This window comes from Prosopis cineraria, unplaced genomic scaffold (assembly GCF_029017545.1).
Source record: "Prosopis cineraria cultivar Desert tree isolate PC_DT_omini unplaced genomic scaffold, ASM2901754v1 PC685, whole genome shotgun sequence".
NCBI classification, from domain to species: domain Eukaryota; kingdom Viridiplantae; phylum Streptophyta; class Magnoliopsida; order Fabales; family Fabaceae; genus Prosopis; species Prosopis cineraria.
Genome location: NW_026556010.1, coordinates 1 through 18,163, shown reverse-complemented (window position 1 = coordinate 18,163; position 18,163 = coordinate 1). Strand labels below are relative to the sequence as shown.

General features: G+C 34.9%; 2 protein-coding genes, 1 long non-coding RNA gene and 1 other non-coding gene across 8 annotated transcripts; 1 reads left to right on the top strand and 3 right to left on the bottom strand.

Annotated features, from left to right (window-relative positions):
* The first annotated feature begins 1,302 nt into the window (after positions 1–1,302).
* Positions 1,303–4,818, top strand: LOC129298020 (pentatricopeptide repeat-containing protein At3g62890-like). 4 transcript variants are annotated; one of them, XM_054936413.1, is made up of 2 exons: positions 1,303–1,459; positions 2,131–4,818. In XM_054936413.1, the coding sequence occupies exon 2, from the start codon at positions 2,372–2,374 to the stop codon at positions 4,454–4,456; it is 2,085 nt and encodes a 694-aa protein (XP_054792388.1). In that variant the 5' UTR covers positions 1,303–1,459; positions 2,131–2,371; the 3' UTR covers positions 4,457–4,818. The 4 variants fall into 4 exon arrangements, with proteins under 4 accessions (XP_054792388.1, XP_054792387.1, XP_054792385.1 ...); XM_054936412.1 differs by having other exon boundaries at positions 2,042–4,818; XM_054936410.1 differs by having other exon boundaries at positions 1,785–4,818.
* LOC129298021 (uncharacterized) lies at positions 3,920–6,371 on the bottom strand. 2 transcript variants are annotated; one of them, XR_008590291.1, is made up of 4 exons: positions 5,955–6,371; positions 4,971–5,534; positions 4,326–4,437; positions 3,920–4,198 (listed from the first exon to the last, which is right to left on the bottom strand). It is a non-coding gene; the product is annotated as an uncharacterized LOC129298021 (long non-coding RNA). The 2 variants fall into 2 exon arrangements; XR_008590290.1 differs by having other exon boundaries at positions 6,059–6,371.
* Positions 6,063–6,258, bottom strand: LOC129298025 (U2 spliceosomal RNA). Its single transcript, XR_008590292.1, has one exon. It is a non-coding gene; the product is annotated as a U2 spliceosomal RNA (small nuclear RNA).
* Positions 6,372–7,603: 1,232 nt separating the features above from the next.
* LOC129298022 (uncharacterized) lies at positions 7,604–13,275 on the bottom strand. The gene is made up of 7 exons (XM_054936414.1): positions 12,316–13,275; positions 10,816–10,854; positions 10,638–10,708; positions 8,861–8,925; positions 8,653–8,742; positions 8,459–8,551; positions 7,604–8,296 (listed from the first exon to the last, which is right to left on the bottom strand). The coding sequence occupies exons 1-7, from the start codon at positions 12,798–12,800 to the stop codon at positions 7,895–7,897; spliced, it is 1,245 nt and encodes a 414-aa protein (XP_054792389.1). The 5' UTR covers positions 12,801–13,275; the 3' UTR covers positions 7,604–7,894.
* Between the last annotated feature and the right edge of the window lie 4,888 nt (positions 13,276–18,163).

Genomic DNA, 18,163 nt, shown 5'->3' with positions numbered 1-18,163 from the left:
TGTGCATTGCCATCTTGCATCAGGTGGGTTTGAAATTAATATGCATATGCACATATATTTGGAGACTTGTCTTTTGGAAATGACAAGCTGTTTTACTGACGTAGTGTTTTATATAGGAAGAAGGTCGATTGGCTTTTGGGAATAAGAATTGGGATGCAGTGCTAACTTTATAGAATTAGATAATTGAAGGATTAGTCATACAAGCAAAAGGCCTAATTATAGTGTAATATATTCTTGCTATGTAAGGCTATCTTGGTGCTGTCGTGATTGGGAAAGTGTCTGCAAGTGATTTAAGCACAGTGAGAAAAAGTGTGTTTGGTGTAACAATTTTGATAATGGCTTGTAAAGCAAGTTCCTATCAATTTTTAATTTGGATGAGTTTAAGGAACTTTTAAAAATTAAGAGAATTCTAACCTGGCAATCTCTTGATTGGGAGAACACAGCAAAAAGAATAGGGTGAGGTTCAAATGTTGGTTTTCTAGGGTCAAAGCTTTAATAAGAAGGGATATTATGTCTGGATAATCCCATTAGAAAGCATCATGGTCTCATTATTCTGCGAGGATTAAGCCTTAGAAGACATTAATCTGTATTTGGAGATTATATTTACGACAAAGTGCTGCAATGAAAGCTCACTCGTTGGATTATGTTGTCTTTGTTAGTTGGTGCTCCCTCAAGCTGTCAAGCATCTTTCTTTATGCAAGCCTTTGTCATTTTAACACAATGATTCGGATTAGGACTATGCATGGGATTGTCCTAGTGACCAATCCTAGAGTTTTATTATAGTTCATATCTTGTCTCGAAACTCAAAAATGGCTTTGTCTTCTGCCAAAATGGAATAGAACATGGGGGGAGACTTATCTAAAAAATTGCGACCATGATATATTTCTAATAAAAACAGCAATGCATCACAAAAAGAGGACAGACAAAAGATCAATCGAGTACGAACCTGTTTTTAAAAGTGGGTACAATCCCCATTAAAAGGAGCAAATTTCATTTATATCCCTGAAATTTACTTCTCACACCCCCCACCCATTACAACTTTCATTTGAACTCCCATAAAAACAAAAAAGAATCACGTTTACTCTTATTTAAATTTTTAAAACTTCATACATATATATTTGAAAATATAATTTTTTTTTGGTATAGTCCGAAAATATTATTTTTCACTCACATATAGATCATAAAATCCCAATAGATCGATTATTCGTAGGGTTCTAGCCCACAAGTTGATGGGCCAAGCCATGTTACAAATGTGAGTGAGAAATAATACGAAAGGCCTGTTTTCTTAATGAAGCAGCCACACTCAGTTTCTTCTCGTCGTCATGGCCTCCCTCTGATCGGGCTTCACTCTATTTCCGCCTTCCAGACCCTTACTCTGCTCGCTGTCGCTGAACCTCGTCCCGCCTTGCGTTGTTCCAGCGTCGTCATCTTGCCGTCGTCTTTCCGTCGGCCGTCTCCGGTGAGTTTCCCTCTGTTTTCTGCTACCTTCTCATGTCGCCGTCTTGATGAAATCATGTTTATTGGACTTGAGTGGTGCTAGTCTGATTTCTCAAATTCTTCTATACTAAATTTCTTTCAGAGAAAGTGAAGGAATTGTATTTTCCTGGTTTAGTGTTACAACTTTGAGCTCTCATAGAAAGTGAATACATGTTAAATGGTGCCTTAATGTGTGAGCTTACGATTTCGAGCTTCCACAGAAGGTGGATATATGTCAAATGGCGCTTTATGTGTGTGTGTTTAATCATAGAGATCTCATCGTTTCATTTATTATGTTATCTATCCAGTGATAATTCAAATGAAATGGATATATATATGGAGATAATGAGTGGGTCCGGGGTTGATTCCATGTAAATTACGGAACAGAACACGCCGCTGAACCAGCATAGGATTGTATTCTTCCTTCTTCGTTCGCCGTTCATTTATAAACTCGGTTAGGGTTTACTTTTTCGTATCCTGTGTGTTCCTTTGTTGCCAAACATAACTTCCGGACAACAAAAATAAAAACGACATCTTATGCACTTTTCCCCCTTTTTGGCATCAGCAAAGAGACCTAATCCACACTCTCAGTGGAAGTAGGAGTGCCTGAAGATGGATTTTTATTCCTCTCACGATAGTGTTTTGCAATATCAGCTATGGTGGTTAAAGTCGGAACTTCAGACAGAACAACTTGCTGCTGCAATGCTCGAGGAAAACGAAGAGCTTCAACTTCAAGTTCACCTACAAACCATTTATGTTGTTTGGCTAGATACATGATGTAGACTGAGAGCTGAATAAGAAATTTTTCTAGAGCAGATGCTTGTGTTGAAGGCAACATCAAAGTTGATTTTGATCCAACCTGATTGTGGGGTGATGGTTAGCTAACTGGAACCAGATGAAGGGCAAGCAAAAGCTTCGCCAAGCTATAGACTTTTTGTACTCCTGTGGCTGTGCAACTTCTGAGGCATATACCCGTATTGTGATTGATTGTGTTCGATCCAATGACATCTATCAAGCCAAGAGATTGCAAGCTCACATGGAGCGTCACCTTTTTCAACCCACTGATGCCTTTGTCCATAATCAATTCCTCCATATGTATGCAAAATTTGGAAAGCTTTCAGATGCTCAAAATCTGTTTGATAAGATGACCAAGAAAGATATTTATTCTTGGAATGCGATGCTTTCAGCCTATGCAAAGTTGGGGTTGGTTGAGGATTTGTTTGTACTTTTTGATCAAATGCCTTATCGTGATTCTGTTTCATACAACACAATAATAGCAAGTCTTACTAACAATGGGCGTTCAGGAAAAGCTTTGGAGGCTTTGGCACAGATGAAGAAAGATGGGATAGAACCCACAGAGTACACCTATGTCAGTGCGTTGCAGGCATGTTCTCATTTATTGGATTTCAGGCTTGGGAAACAGATTCATGGGAGAGTTATTGTAGGTAATTCCACGCAAAATGTTTATGTGTGCAATTCCATCATTGATATGTATGCCAATTGTGGGGACATCGGTAGGGCAAGGAGGTTATTTGATAAAATGGTCGTTAAAAATGTTGTTTCATGGAATCTGATGATTTCTGTATATGTGAAAAATTGGAATCCTGATGAGTGCATTCATTTGTTTGATAAGATGCAGTTATCAGGTTTTAAACCTGACCAAATTACTGTTTCAAATGTTCTCAATGCTTACTGTCAGTGCGGATGTGTAGATGATGCAAAGAAAATGTTTCGCAAAATAATGAAAAAGGATGAGATTTGTTGGACCACAATGATAGTTGGTTATGCACAAAATGGGAGAGAAGAGGATGCTTTGATGTTATTCTGTGATATGCTACGTGAAAATGTTCAACCTGACAGTTTCACCATCTCAAGTGTGGTGAGCTCTTGTGCCAAACTAGCTTCATTGTACCAAGGTCAGGTTGTTCATGGAAAAGCCATTCTAATGGGTGTTGATGATAACATGCTTGTGTCAAGTGCTCTAGTAGATATGTACTGCAAATGTGGAGTCACTTCAGATGCTTGGGTCATTTTTGAAGCCATGCCTACTCGTAATGTTGTTACTTGGAATGCCATGATTAGGGGTTATGCAAGAAATGGACAGGGTTCAGAGGCTGTAGCCCTGTATGAAAGTATGTTGCAGGAGAAGTTAAAACCTGATAATTTTACCTTTGTTGGTGTCTTATCCGCTTGTATCAATACAGATATGGTAGAGCAAGGACAGAGGTATTTTGATTCTATCATTGAACATGGCATGACACCCACTTTGGATCACTACGCATATATGATTACTCTCCTTGGTCGGTCAGGTTATGTCAGTGAAGCAGTGGATCTGATAAAAGTTATGCCTCATAAACCAGATTATTTAATTTGGTCCACTTTACTATCAGTTTGCACTGCAAAGTGTGACATAAAACATGCAGAGCTGGCTGCTAGGCATCTATTTGAATTGGATCCGCTTAATGCTGGACCATATATCATAATCTCCAACATGTATGCTGCTTGTGGGAGATGGAAAGATGTAGCTGCCATAAGATCTCTAATGAAGAGAAATAATGCAAAGAAGTTTGCTGCATACAGTTGGATTGAGATTGAAAATGAAGTTCACAAGTTTGTTTCTGAAGATCGATCTCATCCAGAGGTGGAAAAAATCTATAGCGAACTGACCAGCCTGATCGCAAAATTGCGGGAATTTGGGTATAATCCAGATACAAAGATTGTTCTGCATGATGTAGGGGAGGAAGAAAAGGTTAGATCCATCTCCTACCATAGTGAGAAACTAGCTCTTGCATTTGCATTAATGAGGAAGCCCCATGGTGTTGCACCCATAAGGATCATAAAGAACATACGTGTTTGTGATGACTGCCATGCTTTCATGAAGTCTGTATCCTTGATGGTTGGACGGCCAATCATACTGAGAGATTCGAATAGATTTCATCATTTCATTGGTGGAAGCTGCTCCTGCAAGGACCATTGGTGAAGTCTTATATGGTGACCTGCTGAGCTATAATGGTATCTAAAATGAATATAGACGTTGGCAAAAAGAAAAAGAAACGAGTATAGACAAATACAACACGCAAGTGTATCCCCTCTGAAAATATTTTATGCGAAGTAAATAGCCAATGCTACTGTTCTGGAGACTTCATTTAAGGATAAGGTCATGTTAGTAGACCTTTTTAGTGGAAATGGATAGGGAGGGGAAGAATATGGAAACGAGGACCTCACCTCATTTCATGGGTTGTTTGGTAGGGAGGCAAAGGAAGAATAAAATGATAAAATTGCACATTTACCATTTAGCAAACATAAAACACAAGATTGGGGTTTAGCCTCTTTCTTATTCTACCTTGACTCGCATCTGACTCGGTTCAATTCATTCCCTTTCCAAACTGTATATCTCAATTGCACCCGCATAACCATTCTTGTAGTTAGCCTACCACCTGTTTGCTTTAATGTTTCATCCATATGAAATCATTTCGATGGAACTTATGGCTTACCAAGCTGAGGCACGCCTCTTTTACTTGTATGCGGTTCATCACACCAAATATAGTCTTTCGTATTTGGATGGTATTTCTAAGTGGTTGGAAGTTCTATGGCTCCTATGGTAACTGATTCAATATTGAAGATTTTAGCTCTGCCTCTGATGAATGCTGATGTTGATATTCCCCAAATCCACCAAAGGAAGTGACATGCCATACTAGGTAAAAGAAAGCCAGAAAAAGGACTTCGATTCAGATAAGCTCAAATTGAACAATCCATCTAACGTCAACAAGAGAAATATTGCATACGAAGACATACAACCCCTTATCAGCCAAATTTGGTTCCGAACGAAACCGCCAACGGAAAAGAATGCAAGTTTGTAATGTGAGTCTATAATGAATGAAGATCAGCGTGTCCTAAACATACACTTCCCACGGCTACACGATTCAGATTTCCCCATACGAGTTTTGAGGGAGTCTCCAGGCCTCAGATGCCGCCCATGATGTAGCTGCAGTGAGATTGGGAGGTTCCATTGTAGGGATTGTGAGAGAATAGGACTCATCAATGTCGTGGTGGAAAACCTTGCATGAAGATTAAAATTTTGTCATGTTTAAAGTCAAAAGGTTTTTACAGTCTTGCGAGAACCACCACACATAATTTAGATATTCATTCAACAATTCAAACAAGTATAAAGTCAATGCCCTTTCAACCGGATTAAAGCTTAGCTACTAACTAAAACACGCAAGAAATATACTCTGCAGGGAAAAGTTAATCCACTTCTAAACCTCCATCTGAAGTTTGTTAACTGAACTTTTGTTGTGATAGGTCCATGAAGTTATAAATTTCAGACTAGCTAGGCAGGCTCAACCTAGCACAGGTACATAGAATATTAAAATTATCTAAACAAGTTCTAGCAAACCACCCACAATAAATTTAAAAGAAAAAAAAAGAAAGATCGAACGTGCAAATGTTGGAATCCTCCTCGTTAGCATAGTAAATACCTTCCAAATCAACCCGTAGAGTAAACATTAACGACGGAAAACAGCAAAAACTGCCTCAAGTTTTAACTCATTAAGTTGCAGCCAACTTGAAAATTTAGAACTACCTTGGTGGGGTGCGCCTGGCCCATGCAATAGTGCAAGACAAGGGCGACGCTTCCGGGCCCCAGCAGCAAGCCACTGAGATGGACCCAGCCCCTAAAAAAATAAATTTAATATCATGCGAGCCAATGGCCCACGTATCAGATATTAAACTGATAAGAACAGATACTACACTTGATCTTAGCCAAAAGGCCGAGAAAGGTATGATTATTTCTGTGGTCGTGCTCGGTTTTTATAAGGCCCTCATTCCTTTGCACGCTGCTTCGCTCACCGATGTGGGACTTACACTGAACTTGGACTGTGTTAGTGTACAAGCTTACGTTGTAATTCACGCCAAGTGAGGAAAACCTGACCTGGTCTCTGTACAAGAACTACTGGGTAATTTTTTGGCATTATTATATAATTGCTTTTATATGCATATTTTCGAATTTTTGAAGTCTAGACAAATATACTGAAAAAAGAGAAAGTGAAACCTTCGTTCATTGTTACCCCATTATGCTTGTTTAATTGGAAGGAGTATTTCAGTTCAGTGTACCAAGTTTTTTCCCCCCTTATTATTTAGCATCTTCTAAATATTTTCAAACAGTCACAGTAGCTAGAATGGCTGGGAGATAATACAACTTAAGATAAATAATTGCAAAATCTCATAAATAAATATTTGCAAATGTCAATTACAAATATAATAATAATAATAATAATAATAATAATAATAATGGTCTAACGCTCCTATCAAAATGCTTGCAAATGTGGCCTTCTTGTGATCTAACACCAATCTTTGCTTAAAAGCCAGCTTTCTACAGTAAGAGTTTTAAGTTAAATGTGGTTAAACAATCGATCCAATAAAAAAATTACAAATATAATAATAACATCAATTAAATAAATAAGTATACATTGTAAATTAGAGTCAGTAATTCAGGTAAAGCCTGATTGGTCAGTTTGAATTTGCTCGAAAAAAATTAGGATCAGACTTGATTATATAAATTTTTTTAAGTGGGCATGATTTTTTAAGCCAAATCTAAATAAATCCGACCCGAATTGAGCCCGATTGTTAAAATTTTCAGTTTTATATGTAAAATTGATAGTTTTGACTAAACCAAACGGGCCAGCTTGAATTTGGCCGAGAAAAGTTAAAATTAAGCTTAGCTATATAAGCTTTTTTAAGAGAGGCATAATATTTCGAGCTTGATTCGAATAAACCTATTTGAATTGAATCCCACCTTCATAAACCTAACTTGCTCCAATTACGACTATTGCAAACATCGCTTCACAAAACCAAACTCTTAACTCATTACAAGCTCACGTGATTCATTTGCCAATTGGTTGGAATTCATGCTTTAATCATTTTCGGGTTGAGTTTCTTCCTCTTGATCGTTCAACAAGCAGATTAGAGCGGCACAGGTAATCCCATTGGAAAACTGCCAGCTTTATCTACTCTTGATCCTTCATGTAACATTTTACAACTACGATTTTAGATTATGATTCACAACCATGGCTAAACATAGGAAAAGCAACAAGGCACATGTTAACTTACTTGAAAACAATAAAGAAAATTAACTTGGAAAATTAAGTGACTGATTCTCCGAACACATTAATCACGTTCACATAAAATCAGGACGATGACAAATTGAGAATAATACAGAACATTTCCTTGCCTACTTCTAGAGTAAATATTACACGGTTGTCACTAGTTACACACAGGAAAAAAAATGCTTCAATGTATCACTTGCTGCAATTTTCTTCTCTCACTTTCACACGGAATAACCTTGCAGCAATCTATGGAAAGGAACACCAGAGACGTTCTCTCCGTGAACAATTCCATGAAGCCAAGACACCATCTAACCTCACACTCTACTATTCAGCCACAGAATTATTTCCTGCGTGACAGCATGACGTTCTGGTTCAAAAAGGAGGTCATGTAACAATCCTTCAAATAAATGGATGGTTTTGTCAGATGAAGAGGCCTCTTCATACAACTTCTTAGAAGCAGCGGGATCAGTAACTGTATCGGCAGTGCCATGGAGAACCAGGAACGGAACTTTGAAATTTCTCAAATTTTGTTGCAAGTAGGTCGTGATTCGGATAATCTCATGACCTGTTCGGACTCTGAGCGATCCAGTACACACTAGTGGGTCAGAATATTTAGATACTAGTGCATCTGGATCTCGACAAACCGTTGAACCCTTTTTATAGGCAGAATTAAATTGATATTTAGGCAGCAGCAATGAAACGATAGGGGCAAGTGCCTGCAATGAAGACGGTATGGAGATTAGACGAATTCCTGATTCTTCTCATTAGTGCACGCGTATGCCAGTATACAATGTTTTATATATCAGCAATATAAAATAAGACGTTAGCACTTATGGTCAGATAAACTGGAAGGAGCAAACAGAATATGCATTGCTCACCAAGAATATTGGATGAGAAGCCTGGACTCCAACTGCAGGTGAGGTCACGACTGCACCGGATACACAAGCTTCGACCTTTGGGTCCAGCAGTGCCTACAGTACAGATAGCAGAAAAATATTGAATCCATTTATGTCCTTGAACTTTTTTCCCTTAACTTGAGAGTTGCAAGAAATTTATTTTGTTCTAGTTATACCTTAATAACAATGGCTGCACCTGTTGAGTGTCCAAAGCAAAAACAAGGAAGCCCAGGATTTTCAATAAGAACCTTCTCAAGAAAAACTTTCTGTGCAATGTCAGACAGAAACAATTCTGAATCAGAACAGCTGTGAGGACAGAAATAAAGTTTATAACCATTTGATTGAACAAGGCTCTATAAAGTTCTTGTAGATCAGAGAACTTACCATGTCAGAAACAGCGTCATCAAGAGAATGCACGTATGCATGTAGCCCATCACTTCCGCCGTGGCCTGGAGTAAAGAGAATAGCATTAGGTGGATTTTGACAAGAGGAGGAAAAAAGGAAAACATATTCTGCAAGAGTGAATATAGAGCACTGAAATTTGCTGAACAGGTTAGAAGGGATCATATGGCCTCTTACCAATATATCTGAAACCTACACATGCTTTGCCTCCAAATACCCCAGCCTTGAAGCCTCATCATTATTAACATTCACATTTTAGGACAATATACAGTATAGATTCTAGTTGGGAGTGATCATAGAGATAATAGAAAAATAAGGTCTTGTTTGATTACAAAAAAGGAATGGAATAAAATGAATTTAAAAAATAAAGGTAAAAAAAAGATATGGAAGGGGATAAGTGAACGATTTTTATTAGGGAAAATGATAATTTAATTCTAGAGGTTAGAAATAATGATTCAAGAGATTTTTAGAAGGTGTGCTGATTCCCACATTTGTAATATATAGTATTAAGTTTTATCGTGCTCACCATGAAAAAAAAAAGTGATTTAATTCATTTTTGTTTCGATTTTTTTAATCAATTCCATTCTCATCCATTCTAGCAACCAAAACAGGACCTAAGTGAACAGTTCATTACTCCATTTAACCAAGAACGGTTCAAGAACTACATAAGTAAATTACTGAAGAAGTGTTATTATTTATTAACTAAGCCAAATCTTAATCTAAGAAGAATAATTGAAAATATGAGGAACATGACTTAACTCTCCCCAGTCTTGTCCTAAGAGGCACCTAGGGATGTCAGTTGAACCATTTATATATTCTTCAAAATCAGTAAGCAAGACACTATCATTAATGATGCTAAGGACAACACTAAAAATCAGAATCTGGCCAATAAGAACTTCCATGCCAAAAGAGACACAGAGGAAGTACATTAAAGAGATAAAGTCACACAACACAATCTCTATCACAGTAACATCTCTGTGATAATCATAAATTAAAGAACGGCAGTTTTATTAAAGAAACTGCACACCTTTGGCTTGGCATAGTGCTATTAAAAATAAAAGAATGCAAGTCTCCTCGAGAAGGAAATAAACAGATATCCACTATCATGAAGTTCTTGAGACCTAATACAATAACTAAACTCCGTTTATGCATTTCTAATTTTTTTCCCTTTAAGAAAATAACTATAAAATCCTAACAAGCCTTCAGTCAGAGCTCAGAAGTAGTCTTGATGACTTCACCCAAGAAAAGCAATCCCTCATAGGTACCTTGAGAATAATCTTTTCACAGCGATAGCAGGGTAAATGAGGCAATTTGTTATTAGTTATCTCCCCCCAGAACTTCTAATCTGAGATCTTACAATGAACCAGCAATTAATACATCCTGGCCTGAAAAAGAGATTCATAAAGAAAATAGGACACCGATCTTCTCAATACACATTAAGTAATGTTCTTTTAGCAGTTTAATATTTTGTATTATTTGATTTGGATTTTTTATATGACTTTTAATTTTAAGCAATAATAATACAAGTGATACATTGAATGAGGACAATAAAATGATGGTGGTCACAAATATGAAAGTTTTTTGATTCACATACAAGAACCTAGAACAAAGTACGGTCAATCAAGAAGAATCTGATAGTGCACTGTCATGTTTCCATATGCCTGTTCTCATTTCCAAAAGCCAACTTTTAAGAATATTTGATAGCACAATAAATGCTTAGAAAGTGAACTATCAAGGAATGCAATTTGTTCTGACTTACCAACCCAATCCATCCCGTAAACCTTGAATCCATTAGCATTCAGCTTCTTTGCAAAATCACAGTACCTGCCACTGTTAACGAATAATAGGCTGACTTTAGAAATCAGAACTGCATCAATGATTATATAATTGTAAGAACTGAAATGGTAGCCAACTTGAATTAAGAACAAACTGCAAACCTGTGTTCATTAAGTCCATGCATAAGAAGCACAAGTCCTCTGCACAAAGGAAGCAACAAATTATCACTCCAAATTCTATCATAAAGAATGTGTCTGTATATAATTATACGACAAAAGGGGGTGAAATGGTGAGCATTAAGCAGTGTGATTGGAAAGATAAAATTTGAAAGTCATTAAGAAAAACATCATTTAAGAAAAGGGTAAAAATAAACAGTAGATGCTATGATTAAATTATTTTTTCCAGAAAAGGGAAACACATCGATTAATTTCATGTATAGGGATTCTAACTTAGTTGCTCATAGGTTAGCTACTTATGGTCATATTGTAGATGATAATTTTGTCTCTTTGATCATATGCCATCTTTCTTAGAAGATGGAATATGATGAAAGATTGCTTCTTGTTGGTTTTCTGGAAACTGTTTCTTTTCAGTGAATATAGCAGTATCCAGTTTCATTCAAAAAGGGGGGAAAAAGAAAAAAGAAAAAAGAAAAGAAAAGAAAAGGAAAACACAAATCTAAAAGAGCATGATGAAAAATCAATTGAAGCATCTTACATATCATCGATCACAATTATAACATCTAACAAAAAGGATCAAGTTCAGTGAATATTAACCATTCAAGTGGCTATCAAAAAGAGAACTTAGGAATCACATTCTCTAGGGACAAGGAATCAGAACAATCAGTTTTAGCATCCACATATTCTATAATCAAGAGCTAAAACGCATAGGATAATGATAAAGAAAATTAAGAAACCTATAATATTATGAAATAACAAAAACTTGAATAGTTTGATCTGAATATTTTCAAGTCCCCATAGGATAGCACATAATTTTTTTTTGGCCAACAGGATACCACATAATTCATACTCTTTTTTTAATTAATAATAAGCCACTTCAAAATTAAACAAGTATCGAACACTCCGAAACATTAATAAGTGCTATCCACATAATTCAAACACCCGAACATTAATGGTAGTAAGTGCATGCAACAGGGAAAGGCAGGGAACCTTATTGCCACAAATAAAAAAAGGAAAGGCAGGGGACCACAAGGAACAAAAATGGATTCTGAAAAGGACATGAAGATAAGATGCCGCTCCCTACTTGGGCGATGCAAATTTTGCGGTTCGTGACTTTCTAATTAATCCAAAAATCCTAGCAGTAGCAATTGATGAAGACTGGATTATTCCTTCCAAGACATCAATCATATATTCACAGTAGGTGACCGTTGATGACATAATATATTCTTCCTGTATATCAAATATAATAATAATACAGATGCAACCAACCATTCCCAATTCTCTCAGTAGCGTGCGTAAAACAGCCAAGTTAACTTCAACTAGAGGCTTACCCAAGCAAGAATTACTACAGTAAAAGCATCTACTGATGTTATTATCAATAATAACTAAGCTCAATCTTGCTAAATGTGTTCCAGAAACCAGTAGAGCAAGTAATAATTGTGTATTGCATTTTCAGCATGTTGAAGAATGCAAACTATTGCCAACCTGATTTTAACCGACACTGGCGTCCAAGATTGCGTGAAGATTGTGTCACCCCTTTTCGTACCGATTAGGGAGTACTCTCTCACCGTACTGTGGTCGCTATCCTCCAAAACTCTCCGTATGGCCATCGCTCTCCTTGCCTCCACAGCTTCATCCACCGCCTTCACCGTCGCCGCCGCGCTACTACTGCTACAGCCAACGCTTAAATAACTCTTCCATGACACAAAACCAGTCGGAACTCGCACCACCACCCCCTTCCGGTGATAATCGGTTTGCTTCTCGTCCTTGCTAGGTTTGTCCACCGGCGAGACCCGCCTTGGTCCTCGGAAGGGTAAAAGCAGCAGTAAAACGACGGTATTTATCAGCATTAGCAGGCTCTTCAACAATCGAATAGAAAACAGAGCGTTTATGCGCCCAGTTGCCCCAGACGTTAAAAATAGCGACGACGATCCGTCCTTTCCCATCAAAACCAAAGTCTCGGTCGCCATCGCTTCAATCCCTTGTTCTTCTTTCTACAAAGGAGTGCTTTTTCTCCTCCTCCTCCTTCTTCTTCCCCTGCTTATGCTTCTGCTTTGTCGATGAGTTACAATTTGAGAATCTTACAAAGGTCCGTTTCTTGCACAGATAAAACCGTCGTGGATCTTGTATTAAATGTCTCTATCTATATGCCTCCGAAAATCCAAACCCAAATATAGGTTGTAGGGCCTCCTGCCAAATATAAAAGAACCTAAAACTGAATGATTCCTTCTTACATAGAATTGGACTCAACACCAGATTAATGACGCTTTTGCTGAGCTGGATTTATACGAAACAAAAACGGAAACGGAATCGTGGCTTCAAAATCGGTACTGTGAGTTAGACAGCGATCGTTTACTTTTTGAACATCGAGAAACTGCGGTTACACGTATCAGAGATCAGAATACCGCATTTTCTCAGTCCAAATCTGTTGGTGGAGTCATTGGGAGATAAGGACTTCCAATTTAATGATGATACAAGCAGACAAGCGAGCACCTTAGGATGGAACGGAAAGATTCGAGAAGCGTTTAATTAGGGGAGAGAAAGGAAAATTAATCTTTTAATTTTTAATTTTTTTAATTTATTTATAATTTAATCTTTTCATTATAGTTCGCTTATAATTTAATTTTTTAACTTTTATTTTATTTATAATTTAATTTCTTAATTTTTATTAAATTTTTTTAATATATTAGCTTCAAAGAATAAGAGAGATATTTAAAAATGATATACAAATTTTTTTATTTTTCTATTTGATAAAAATAATTTTTAAAAAAATTAAAAATAAAAATTAGGTTATAAACAAATTATAAGTTAACATGTTAAAAAATTAAATTATTGTAATTATAATTGAAAAATTAAGTTAATAATTAAAAATTAAAATATTTAAAAAATAATTTTTAAAAAATATACATTAATAAAAATAAAAAAGGGTTCCGGAAGGATCGGTCTCTTTTGTTTTTCTTCCACCCCCCATAAAAGCTGAAGTAAGAGGTCAGGAAAATGACACGTGGAAGGGAAATCGAGAAAACCAATAATAAAGGGACATGTGTACGAGCTAGTTCAGGCGAGTCTCACATATGCGGCGAGTAGAGGCAATTTTGAGGGTGACTTTTTCTATACTCCGGGTCCAGAGACTTTACCACACCTGTCTCCCTCTGGATCTTACACGTGGAGAGGACGTGGGTTGCAATTTTAAAAAATTCCCAAAACTCCGTAATATTACTATATGATCCCACCTTCTCTGCCTAAACCTAAAGTCTTTTGAGGCACAATTTCCTGTGTGACCTTTTTTTATTTTTCAGTTACAAAAATGAAATGATCACAGTCCGCGATTTAAATGCCCTTTTTCATGGGCCGACTTTAATGTATGACATATTGCGACACTAGAAGTCCATAATCCATATCCATAATTTCAATAAATAATAATTCCATGTTTTTCCCTTATTTTTTTTTATTTAGGATGTACTTTTTATTTTTAAACTTTTTTCCAATAACATCAAGCACTCAATATTAATAAGTAAAGCAATTTTTTTTACTGAACTATTTTTCTGAAGAGCCAAAAAAATTCTTTTATTAGTTAACCATTAATTTTATTGTTTTTTTACTTTCATAAAATTCAATATATGACGCAGTACGCGATTCAAATGCTCTCCTTCATGGACCAACTTTAATATATGACACATTGTGATACTAGAAGCCCATGATCCATATCCATAATTTCAATGAATAATAATTCTATGTTTTTCCTTTATTTATTTTTGAGTTAGGATATATTTTTATCTTTAAACCTTTTTTCAATAATGCCAAGCACTCTATACTAATAAGTGAAGCAATTTTTTTACCGAGCTATTTTTTTTAGGAGCCAACAAAGTAAAAAACCTTTTTTGTTAGTTAGCCATTAACTTTATTATCTTTTACTGACATGACATGTACATAGGATTTACGCATAATGACAAGTAAACCTTTGACCATATTTTTTGTATTAATTTGCAATTGAACTCTTTTTTTCAAAAACATTGAGCACCTTAAAGTCTTTTTTAGAAGTGCTGGATACTTTCAAGTTTTGTTAAAATAAAAGTTAATAAATATTAAATATTTTTATATTTAATAATTTAAATATTATTATTTATAAACATCCATCTAAAGTTCATAAATTATTTTTTAAATATTAACAATTCAAGTTAATTTTTCATAAATTTATAATGACTTATAATTTTTTATAATGTATCACCCAAATTTAATACTTTTTGTATGCTATAGTGTTAGAGGTAACATAAAAAACATGACAGATTAGGACCAACATGCCAACAAAAATTCTTAAGGAAAATTATATATAGGTCTCACATGAGAAAATTAAATTGTTATCAATGGCCTTATGTCAGTTGTTAATGAACCTCATAATAATTATTTTTTTTTGTATAAGACTTTAATGTAATTCTCTCAAATTCTTATTTAAAAGATATTGTTTGTCTTATTAATGTGTTACAAAAGAAAAGGCTACTTAATAAGAGAATGATGAAGAGATGATGGGGGAAAATCTCTTCATTAATTTGGAGGTCAAATAAGAAAATTTGCAATAGAAATTTAATAAGGTGACTTATAAATAAGTTAAAACAAATCTTTCCCTACCCTATAAACACTATAAATAAGATCAAAGAGAGTATCAATGATTACATCATCTCTCATATTATTCTGTTTAGTTTCCATCATTCATTCTCCTCCTTCTCCTTGTCACTTTTTTTATTGAGCCTTACATTCATATGCTCCTTGATTTGCCACATATCAATGATCACAATCTTCTATTAATTGTTTTGTTATGCCTTTCTACATTTCTCTCTTTTGATTTTTCATTTATTGATGTGTTAGATTTAATATCTCAATTAATATAAGTCAAACAAGATTGAGTAAAGCAATGTACGTACCTGAAGAATTCATAAATAAATGTGAGACCCTCAATCATCTCAAGTATAGGCAGATACACAACCCACTAAACCTTCGTAGTTTGTAGAGAATTCAGAGATAATGAAAAAAGTAAAAAGTATTGTATGTATTAGTTATCGACTAATTGTATTATATGGATCACATCAAAATAACCACCTTAATAATTTATTAATTAATTAATAAAATCTTACATTATCCTTGACTCAATCAGTAATGAGATAGGGAATAACTAACAATTATAGGGTTGTAGATTTAGCCCTTACCTATTGGGCTTATTTGTATGGTCTACCTATCATCCACTACTAGAAGAATGGAATTCAGCGAAGGATGAATCCCTCGCTAAATGAATCCCTCGCTAAATGTCATGTTTTGTAATTAAATTGCATTTTAGCTAAAAATTTTGTCTCTTACTAAATTCATAGCTAAAAAAAGGCTTGTAATACACTAAAATTTTTTTAAATAAGTTAACTCAACCATAGTTGGGTTACAGCCACCCAACACATTTTTATATCAATAATTTTAATATAAAATATTTTATAATTGGCTTCAACTCACACAATATAACATTTTAGATAAATTTTTACCTCCCACATGTCATTAGGCTAAATCACATTTGTCCATCCTTATACTTCCAACAAGTAAATTAAATCACATTTGTCCATCCTTATACTCCCAACAAGTAAAATAAACAATTTAGTCAATTTTCAACACAAGCCAGTTATTTGACCTCATAATCATGCCATTTTAACCAATCCAAAGTAAATCAAATATTAAAATTACAGTCATCCAAAGTATGCCAAAAATAGAAATAGTTTGAAAGACATGATTACACTTATATATTGATATAATTGTCAATAAACAAAAAGCCCTAATATTGGCAATATAACACATTATAAATCATAAATCAAATATTCAAAAGAGACAGTGGATCTATGCCACTAAGCCTCTGGGACTCCTCCTCGTGTCACTCGTGGCTCTTCTCCTGAAAATTGTTAACCACATAATAAGACTCAAAAGTCTCAGTAACCAAAGCCAATTTATGATAGTGTATACAAACAGTTAAGTGTGTGCTTATTAAGTGAGAATTAAAAATAATATAATTCCAACAAATATAAGAAATATTACAATACACACAAACAACCATCCTTATATCCCTCCATTAACCTCGAGCTGTAGCCCTCACTCGGTGCTAAATTACCCGGCCAAAGGTAGATTAGCCCGAGCCCTTACAAGCCACCTATTGAGCTTCAATAGGGGTGTACCACGTGGCACATAAATACAACAATAATAGCAAGTCTCCCAACACCTCCCACAATAATCAAACAATTCATAATAATATTTTACAATTATACAATATTACAAAATTCATAATTTTCTCAATAATCACCCAATTAACATGAAGTAACACTAATCACAAATTAAAAGCATGGTTACCTCGTGGCTTTTTCAATAAATTATTCCTTATAATTTCTCTCCCACCACAATCTTCACCAATAATACAATCTATAAATAATATATTATTTATAAATATTAGTTTCAATTTTTGAAACTAATAAAATAATTCTAATAATAGAATTAAAAATATAACATAATTCCTAATCTCAATCTTAATACAAATCTAGAGTCAACACTATTAAGTAAAATTTTTAACTCCTCTTTTAATTATCAATAAACATTAATAATCTAAAAATTAGCTTCTAAACTAATTTCTATTATCAAAATTTTCTTTTTATTTCATAAATTCGTATCTAAAATACTCAAAAATTAAAAATTGAGTCTCTAGCTTAGAATCATAATCCTATAGCCATAATAATTCATTTCTCATCCTAATTAATCATCTAAACCTCAATAAATTAACATATATTTTCAGATCTAGTTTAGAATTTAATCCATAAGCCACAAATTCAAAGATCACCAACAAATTTATACTCTAGAATATTTATTATACTACTAACAACCTCAAAAATCATATTTATTCAACATAAATTCATCCCTCTTCCAGATCCTAAATTTTCTACCATCATAAAATCAGAAACCAAAGAGGAAGGATGACTAAAAAAAATTTTTTAGAACACTTACTTAGTCTTGAAAAGCTTAAAATCACACCCTAAATATCCTATTAAAAATTTTTACCTTAAAAACTTAGATCTCCCGCACCGGCGACTCACGCTCACTCTGCCTCAGCTCGTACACGAAGGAATGAATGAAGAAATGAAGGAAACAAGTGAGTTTTTATAAAAATTCAGTGGGTCCTACATCTTTTTTTTCCCTTTCCTCTCTCTTCTTTCCTTTTCTTTTTTAATTATTTTATACAATGATTGCACGGACGCTGAAAGAGGAAGCCAAACTTTCTTCTTCTTCTTCGTCCCTTTTTTTAATACCTTTTCCCTTTTTT

What these genes read in the sequence shown, in the direction of transcription:
- LOC129298020 (XM_054936413.1), top strand. Translation starts at nt 2,372, where the DNA reads ATGAAGGGCAAGCAAAAGCTTCGCCAAGCTATAGACTTTTTGTACTCC.
- LOC129298022 (XM_054936414.1), bottom strand. Translation starts at nt 12,800, where the DNA reads ATGGCGACCGAGACTTTGGTTTTGATGGGAAAGGACGGATCGTCGTCG. An exon ending in CCAGTGTCGGTTAAAATCAG is followed by an intron (nt 10,855 to 12,315) that starts GTTGGCAATAGT and finishes TCCTTTGTGCAG; the next exon opens with AGGACTTGTGCTTCTTATGC. An exon ending in GTGCAGCCATTGTTATTAAG is followed by an intron (nt 8,552 to 8,652) that starts GTATAACTAGAA and finishes TCTGTACTGTAG; the next exon opens with GCACTGCTGGACCCAAAGGT.